At 41.8% G+C, this 9,252-nt stretch overlaps 1 protein-coding gene across 1 annotated transcript; it reads left to right on the top strand.

Moving 5' to 3' along the window:
- Window positions 442-908, top strand: LOC104783644. The gene is made up of 2 exons (XM_010508773.1): window positions 442-733; window positions 790-908. The coding sequence occupies exons 1-2, from the start codon at window positions 442-444 to the stop codon at window positions 906-908; spliced, it is 411 nt and encodes a 136-aa protein (XP_010507075.1).

Below are 9,252 nucleotides of genomic sequence, written 5' to 3' on the forward strand. Positions count from 1 at the left end.
CGAGACTCTAAATTTACCTCAGGGCTGTGGAAGGCCCTACAAAAGCGTTTTGGGACGCGAATGGACATGAGTACGACCAACCATCTGCAAACGGACGGACAGTCCAAACGAACCATACAGACACTTGAGGATCTTTTGCGAGCAAGTGTACTGGATTGGGGAGATAATTGGGTAAGGCATTTACCACTAGAAAAATTTGCCTACAACAATAGCTTCCATGTGAGTATAGGCATGTCACCGTACGAAGCTTTATACGGTAGACCTTGTCGTACGTCCTTGTGTTTGACACAAGTAGGGGAGCAGAGCGTTTACAGTCGGGATTTCGTGGACGAAACGACTGAGAAGATTAAAATTCTGAAATTAAAGATGAAATAAGCCCAAGATAGGCAGAAAAGCTATGCGGATAAGCGCCAAAGAGAGCTAGAATTTCAGGTTGGGGACATGGTCTATCTCAACAACGTGACTTATAAGGGAAAGGATCGGGTAGCACTAAACACTAAGTTGATCCCTCGTTACATGGGACCGTATCGAATATTGGAAAGGATCGGTCCGATGGTCTACAAGTTGGAATTGCGGCCGGCCATGGCAGCTTTCCATCCGGTGTTTCATGTGTCTATGCTAGGGAAATGCATAACTGGACAGGAGAACGTGATCCCTGAATCACCACCTGATCTACAAGTGAAAATGACTATCATCGGAAGACCAGTTCGGATAATTGGTACTAAGATGAGAGGTCCGCATAAGAAAAAAAGAAGGTGAAGTTGATTCAAGTGGTATGGGACTGCGAAGGAATAGAAGAGATAACTTGGGAACCGGAAGAAGTTATCAAGGTGAACTTCAAGAAATGGTTCGATAAAAGGGAAGTTACTCGGAAGGAGAGAAAAGATTCGAGGACGAATCGGTCTTAAGTAGGGGAGAAATGTAACGACCCGTTTCCCTGGTACCGGCGGTACATGAGGTGGTACATACACGATACATGGAATGGTATGAGGACGTATCCAGAAGGATCAGGACGTATCCGGAAGGATCATGACGTATCCGGAAGGATCAGGACGTATATGGAAGGATCATGACGTATCCGGAAGAATCAGGACGTACTTGGTACAAACCTTGGAACGAGAACAAGACGAATTAGGATCCGTAAAGGACAACGGCCGTGATTCGATAGCCAATGGTTCCAGTTGGAAATGGAGAGTTTGCGACTACCGAAGTAGTGAACAGATGTTTGAACTGAAGAAAAGGAATCCTCGACGTTACATTGTAGATGATGCAAGCATGTAAGTTTCTGGATGAAAATGGTAGTGAAAGTCCTAGTGATAGTGATAGTGGGAGTGAAAGTCCTAGTGATAGTGGTAGTGGTAGTGAGAGTGAAGTAGACTATCCGGAAATGGTCGCATCGGTGAACGATGGATCAGGCCGATGGACAAGGATGGATAGGTTAGACTATAGGCCGATGGGTGGCCCGGGAACTCGGAAATCTTGCGAAGATTTAAGCCGACTCATGGGAAAGGAAACCCGAGAGAAATGGAAATTCGCGGAAAAGGCAAAATTAATCGGATGAGGATAGATGCAAAAAATATGGGAAGTTAGGGAGCGATATGGCTTATCGTTTTGAGGTAACTCGAGGCGGTTTAGTCGACCCTATATAAAGGATAGAAGCCCTTAGAGAGTTCTCTAGAATTCGCATAAGACCTCTTAGCCGCCGCAAGAGAGAGAGAAGAGTTTCCATAGAGCTTGACCGAGAATTCCCTAAGTCTAGATCGAGAGAAGAACGGTAAGTCTTCTTCCGCCTTGATCTGTCGATAGTTCATGGGTTATATATCGGTGGTTAACGATGTAGATCTGTCCGTGTAGAGGCGGGGATCAGAATTGGGCATAGAAATCGAGAGATTAGCACCGTAGGTCAAAACCGAAGGTGAGTGCGTGAATGTGGCCGAGTTCCATGGTTGATTCTCTTGACCCGTGGTTTATTTAATCTTGTTAGTTGCTTGTCTTAGTTAATGGTTAATGTGTTTTATTGCAATATGAATGGTGGGTTGTCTAAACGACTTAGACAACTAACCTACGTGAATTGTTTGACTTGCGTGACTTGATTGGAATATATCATGTGTCGGATTGAGATTATTGAGCTGAGCCTAGTGAGATGGGATGACTGCTCCTTTTTTGGACGCAGGAAAAGAAAGGTCCGGTGATCAGGACTTTAGTGGGTGACCAGCTCGTGTGACGGAGGCAAAGGAGGAAGAGGATGGTGGTTTTGGGTAGTTTGATTATGGTTTTTATTTCTAAGGATTTTTATTGTTACCATGCATGGGATAGGGATGTTTTGTTAAGGATAAATTGAACCTATAATTTAATGAATGCGTATTTTTAAGTTATTTCACCTGTTGTACATATCCGTTGTTGCACCATATCTAAACGAACGAGTAGAAATGCATAGGCCCTAAGAAATTTTTTACTGGCCGGTACGGTCACGTACTGGTTTTTAGGGTCGGGGTCTTACAATAGGCTTATGTGCGATCCTTTTAGCCCCATATGCAGGATTCTATCACCGATAGATGCAATCCAACCATGTCCACTCCAATCCACCTCTGTATGCCAAGATCCGTCTATAAAGTATACAAGAGATTCTTGTGGAATTGGGGTTGAAGGTATGCTTGCTTCTACTACCGCTGGTATTAAGTCTCTATTATTTGCTCTTTTCCAAACTTTTTCTTCTTGAATAGCTTTCTCCACTGTATCTTGCGGAGACTCAGAAATATTTTCAAACACTTTCTTGTTTCTTGCCTTCCAAATGTACCATATCACCCAAGGGAATGTCCGCAGATTTCGATCAATAGCACCATAGTCTCTACCGTTCCCATATAGAAAATCGAGGTTGCTATATAGGGAAGATGAGGGAAACACCATAGGATAGGTAGAGATTGTCGATAAAGCCCACACTTGACGTGATGGGGGGAATTCAAATAGCATATGATTTATAGTTTCCTCCTCCGCTCCACATCTAGGGCAATCCTTATCTCTACCAATATGGCGATAATGCAAGCGCTGGCATGTTGCCAAGCACCCAATCACACATTGCCACACGAAATGCTTCAGCTTTCGTGATGTTTTTAACTTCCATGCTTGTGCCTTGAGTGTCGTAAAACTAGGTCCCTGAGTAGGGAGGTTGCAAACAGGGCGAGAAATAGCTCTCGCGACTTCGTATCCAGACTTAACGGTATAGTTTCCAGACTTTGTCAGGGTCCACGAATACCCGTCCCTCGAGGCATTTAAGCTTGGTTTAATTCCCACAATAAGGGTAATTTCTTTCGGGGGAAAGAGTTCCCGAAGACACTCCATTTTCCATTTTTTTGTGTTGAAATCAGTCAAGGTGTTAAGACAAATCAAAGGATTTCTTTTGCTAGTTAATCCTTGTGGCGGTCGTGCTGGCGTATCCGGGATCCATGGTTCAGTCCATCTGCACGTGTTGAACCCCGAGCATATGGTCTTACGGATTCCGTACGAGAGAACATGTTTTGCCGCTAACATGCTCCTCCAACCATATGAAGGTCGATTTGATACATGTATCTCTAATGGACTACAATATCGAAAGTATCTCCCTTTAGGAACTTAACTAAGGAGAGAATCTAGATATCTAAGTAATCTGCATAGCTGCTTTGCCAACAGGGCAAGATTGAATTCTTCTAGTGTTCGGAAGCCTAGCCCGCCTTCTAAGAGTTGAGTACACATTTGCTCCCATGAGATCCAGTGTAATCCTTTGCTATCTGCTTTATTGCTCCACGAGAAATCAGCAATGGCACTACTTAATTTTGAGCATATATCTTTTGGTAAGAGAAAACACGAAATTACATATGTCGGAATTGCTTGCGCCACTGATTTTATCAGGACTTTCTTGCCTCCTTTGGATAGGGATTTTGAGGTCCATAAGTTTATCCTCTTATGGAGTTTATCCCTCACGAATGCAAAGACTTGTGTCTTTGATCCATGAATCTTCTCGGGAAGACCCAAGTATGTACCCATGCCTCCTTCTTGTGGATATCCCAACAATAGATTTGATCTCTTGTCGTATATGGGAAGGGATCTCGGTTCCAAACATGATGGAAGATTTGGAAAAGTTAATTTCTTGTCCGGACGCCTCGCCATAAAAGCGGATTATATCGATATTTTCCTTGCATTGATGAGGATCGGCTCTACAAAAGAATAAACTATCATCTGCAAAAAGTAAATGGGAAACCCGGGGGCTTGCGGTCAAAATGCGTAATCCCTGGATCTTTCCCTCTTTTTCGGCATTCTTAATCTGAGCGATTAGCGTCTCTGTACAAAATATAAATAGATATGGAAAAATTGGGTCCCCTTGAGGAATCCCACGAGTTGGTCTGATTCGTCCCTTTGGATCCTCGTTGATCAAAATACGATAGGACACAGAAGTAATGCATTGCATTATCCAACCCACCCATTTTTGATCAAACCCCCTTTTTTCTATCAAAGCTCTTAGGAAATTCCATTCCACCCTATCATAAGCTTTACTCATGTCCGTCTTAATTGCCATCAATTGCATTCGGTTGGCCTGGTTGGAACGGAGGACATGAAAATTTTCTTGGGCAATGAGAATATTATCTGTGATTAATCTTCCTGCCATAAAGTCAAATTGAGTCTCAGATATAAGTTCTGGCAAAAACTTCTTGAGTCGTAAACTCAAAATTTTTGAGATCACCTTATAGCTCACGTTACACAGGCTAATAGAGCAAAATTTTGACATTTCACAAGGTCATTCTCCTTTCGGGATTAAACATATATTTGTTTCATTTAGCTTGCCATCAAAAATTCCATAACTAAAAGAAATTCTTCACCATCTTAGTGAGATCGCCTTTTATGATTTTCCAAATTTTTTGGAAGAACAAAGCAGTCATCCCATCCGGACCTGGAGCCTTTCCCGGATTTAGGTGTGATGCTCGTCCATAGCAGGTGTGACCAATGTAGGTACATCTTTAATGGCCAATGTAGGGTCACTCGCATTTGAGGATGAAAAGAGATTTGTTAAAATACTCCACCACTACTTTTTCTATTCCTTCTTTTGTATCAACTCAGACTCCAAGTTGATTAAGGATGCCAGTAATTTTGTTCCTTGCCCTCCTTTTTTTGGTGGAAGCGTGGAAGAATTTTGTATTTTTATCTCCTTCTCCAAGCCAAAGTTCTCTGCTTTTTTGGTGCCAATATGCTTCCTCTTCCCTAGAAGCTTCGCAAAACCGCCATTTTAGGTTGAGGAGAGTTTCCGACGATGCTTGATCGTCTCCATAAGTCTCATCATCTTTTCTTGAAGTTCCTTGATCAGCTTTTCCGAATTTGTTTGATTATTTTTCTTCCAAATGGAGATTGCTCTTTTACAATTTTGGATTTTTTTCAAGATGGATCGTTCGACAGAATTGTTGTCCCCTCCCCATCCATCTACCACTGCTTCTTTGAGGCATGGCTTGTCTATCCAACGCTTGTCAAACATAAACTTTCTCAAAAACTTTTTTGGACGTGTAAGAATAGATGCATGAAAATTGGTTTCCTTGGTAAGGGAAATCAATGAGACCACATGAATCAATCATAGCACGGAAAGGTAGAAATGAGGCTTCCGATCTTTTTTTCCTCCTCTTTTTCATGATTCCCTGTTATTTCGTTTAAATCACCAATAATAAACCAAGGCTCAGATCTTGAAACTCCGATACGCATTAGTCTTTCCCACACATAATCCCGATTCGCAGGGATAGGGTCTCCATAAATAAATGACATATAGACCCGATTTCCATTAATAATAGTTTCGATGTCAATTAACCGGTCATCCAACAACAAAAACTTTACTAGAAAGTCATTCGTATACAATAAAGCTAAACCACCACTATTGCCCTCAGGCTCAACGGTTTCAAGGTTATCAAAACCTAAATCTGCTTGCACATCTTGCAGATAAAACTTGTCTTTTTTGGTTTCCGATAGAAATAAAAAATCTGGTGAGTATATTCGACACATCTCACGCAGTCGACGACGAGTCAATTTGGCTCCTGCTCCCTGACAATTCCATGCAATTTTCCTCATTTAATAGTTCCGGAGGGAGAATAAAACCCCACCGTACTAACACTCAAGCAATTGATTAAGAGCTCTAGCAATGAATTTACTTTTAGCATCGTAATACCAGAGCATATTAAGCAAGGTTGCAAGAGTAAGCATTCCTTAAAGGAAGATTGTAGAAATGATCTCTCATTTAACGAGGAAGTTATTACAAATTGACCAATGATATTTGGCTTTGAACTCATCTTCTTCTTTACTAACCCATCATTATTCCACGCCAAATAATTTGCAATAGAGGCCCACCAACATGAATCAGGTTGGGATTTTTTGGAGACAATCCGGCGCCGGATCACGGCGAAACTTCTGCTCTCTAACTAATGCAGAGAAATCCATCGATAGGAGCATCACTTTGTTATTCGGTTTTTTCCATGAGGGTGTGTCTAATGTCTAATGTTAACTGACTCCCTCATCGATAGGAGCATCACTTTGTTATTCGGTTTTCAATCGATGAGAAAGGTGAGACAATATCAAACGAGTTAACACGGATTTCATCGCCAACCCCAGACCTGGCTTTGTCGTAAGGGTTGACGTTCGATATGGCTGTTCCACCAGTGAAGAGCTCACCAGATCGGGATTTTGTTCCAAAAGAGGTGTGGGCCAGCGATTAGAACGAGATCGATGACATTCCTTCACACCAATTGAGACATAATTTGATAAGGATCTGGTTGGTGAAGACAATACGGATTTGAAATTGGAGGGGTGGGTGGAAAGAGGAGATGTACTTCTCAATCTCAGCCGAGAGGGATCATAACGTACAGGGAAGTGGGGTGAAGGTTGATGGCGGAGAAGGGCATCGGAGATCCGAGTCGGAGGGTTTGATGGTACACATAGATCCGGTGGTTCCGACGGAAAAGGCTGATTCAGCGGCGCCAAGGAGATCATCACATAGAGGTGGAAGATAAGAAAAACTTGATCTGGGATCAGAGGCAGATGAGGCAGAAAAATCCAGAGCTTCATCTTCAATCCGGTTTCAAGATGCTCAGATTGACCGACGAATACATTCACTAACAAAATAAGAGTCGTGTTCTTCCCAGAATGGGAGATATGGATGCCGTCAGAGAAGTCTCCGATGAAGCAAGCTAATTCGATGCCATCTTGGAGAAATATTAAACTGTGAAGCGGGAGAGCTAGGGAGCAAGGCATGAAACAACTTATGTTCTTGTCCATGGCCTTGTAATCATAGATCGTAGAACAAAACTTCAATTAGACAGGACCCTTAGCAAAAGCTAGACAGGACCCTTAGCAAAAGCTAGACAGAACTTGGAGCAGAGACTTAGCAAAAGCTAGAAGTGGGACTAAACCCTGATTGAGTCAAATTTCCTACTATACCAGGAAATTTCCCGGAGAAACACCATCCAAAGAAGAAGAATACTAAGTAAACACAGAAGTGGGAAAGGCTGGTCGGAGACACCACCGTGGACTGCCCGAAGAGGAGTAGATCTAGTATTAAGGGAGAAATTTTGAAATCTTGAGAGTTGAGCCCGAGAGCTTTTTTCCTCGTCATGAAACTCTTTTTAGAAAAACATTTTTTTTTTAAAATAATTATAAGAACACATTAATTATTATATGTTGTTCGTTGTAAAAGAAAACAACTAAGATCGGCAAATCAGAGATCGCATGTGATTAGGAAGAAGACGACTTCGATAGTGGTTTCAAAACACGGGAACCAGTATTCAAAGATAATTCAGATGCGATATTAGTTATTGGATTATATGTTCTAACTATAGTATTTACTGTATTTAATTGTCTATGTTTATAACATATATGTTTAATTCTAAGAATAGGCTTCTGTAATCATCAACTCAGTTAAATTTGGGTTAAGCTGACTTATTTCATGAGCTAACATCTCGTTTTGATACGCACCCTAAAACTTATTTAAATATTCTTATAATATAAATATTGACATAGAAATCTAAATTAATTAAATCCGAGAGTTGGTTTAGACCTAGATAATAGCTACTAAAATTTACATAACATGCAATCAAATTTAGGATTTTGGCCGTTAAAAACCATAAACTCATCAAAATCATGTTAAACACTATTTAATAATTAAAAACGGTTATTGTTAAAAGAGTTTTTTCATACATTCCGCAAACTAAAATCCAAAAGAGAAAGTATAGTAGTAGGGTAGTTCTAGTTTGTATTATCCAAACTAAATAGATATGACTAGGTAAGAACTTATTTCTAGGTCTACAACTGGATTTGCAAAGAAAAAAAAGAAAAGAAAAAACGTTAAGGTCGTTAGGAGAGAAATGTGTTTCAAAGAAGTATAAGTTCTAGAAGAAAATAAATTCTAAACTTATAAATATATTGGAAAGGGATTGAGAGAGAAATCGAGCGTGTGATACTCACTCGCGGCGATTTTTCTCTCCCAAAAACTTCTCTCTTCTGATCACAACTACTTGCACCGATGGCGGGTCCTCTATCAATTCCGGTGATGATGAGGACCCTACGGCTCATGGCGCTTCATCCGCGACTCCTCATCTTCTCGGCGACACCATGGAAACAAGATCAAGGGGGCAGTGGAAGGGAGAAGCATCTGCGAGATTCCACTAGTAAGAGCTCTATCGGCGGAATAGCGACACAGAGTGGAGAAGGAGATTCACGGCAAGGAACGGGTGAGGAAGACAGTTAGATTTAGGATCGGAGATTCTGGAAGTTTCGCCGGATCGGTCTCAATAGGGGAGGTAGACTCCGATCCGGCGAGGCTAAGCCACCGTCGAAGGTCTCTTTATCTACTCCCTACTGTCTTTCTCCCTCACGACTGAGCAAGAACTCTCCTTAACGACGACGAGCTCGATTCTCTTCCTCCTCCTCAACGCGGCTCTACGGTGGCGGGATGGAAATGGATCTTGGATCACCATCTCCGTTCGGCTAACGTCATCCAGGCTTACCGGAGGTCCTGATCCGGTAAACATCCGCAGCTCTGTTGGACGGCGGCTACAACGTGTTCTACGTTTGTAGATTAGGGTTTTCAGCATTCGGTTTGGTTCGATTTGTAAACCCAGTCGGTTTTGTATTTCATTGGTTAGTTCGGTTTGATGTAACGGGTCGGGCCCTTAGGGGATTTTGTATGGGCTTATATCCGGAAATAGCCTATTGGGCATATATTTTTAATAGAATACCCTTTAACAAAAAAAA

The sequence above is a fragment of the Camelina sativa genome, chromosome 4 (assembly GCF_000633955.1).
Source record: "Camelina sativa cultivar DH55 chromosome 4, Cs, whole genome shotgun sequence".
Taxonomy (NCBI): domain Eukaryota; kingdom Viridiplantae; phylum Streptophyta; class Magnoliopsida; order Brassicales; family Brassicaceae; genus Camelina; species Camelina sativa.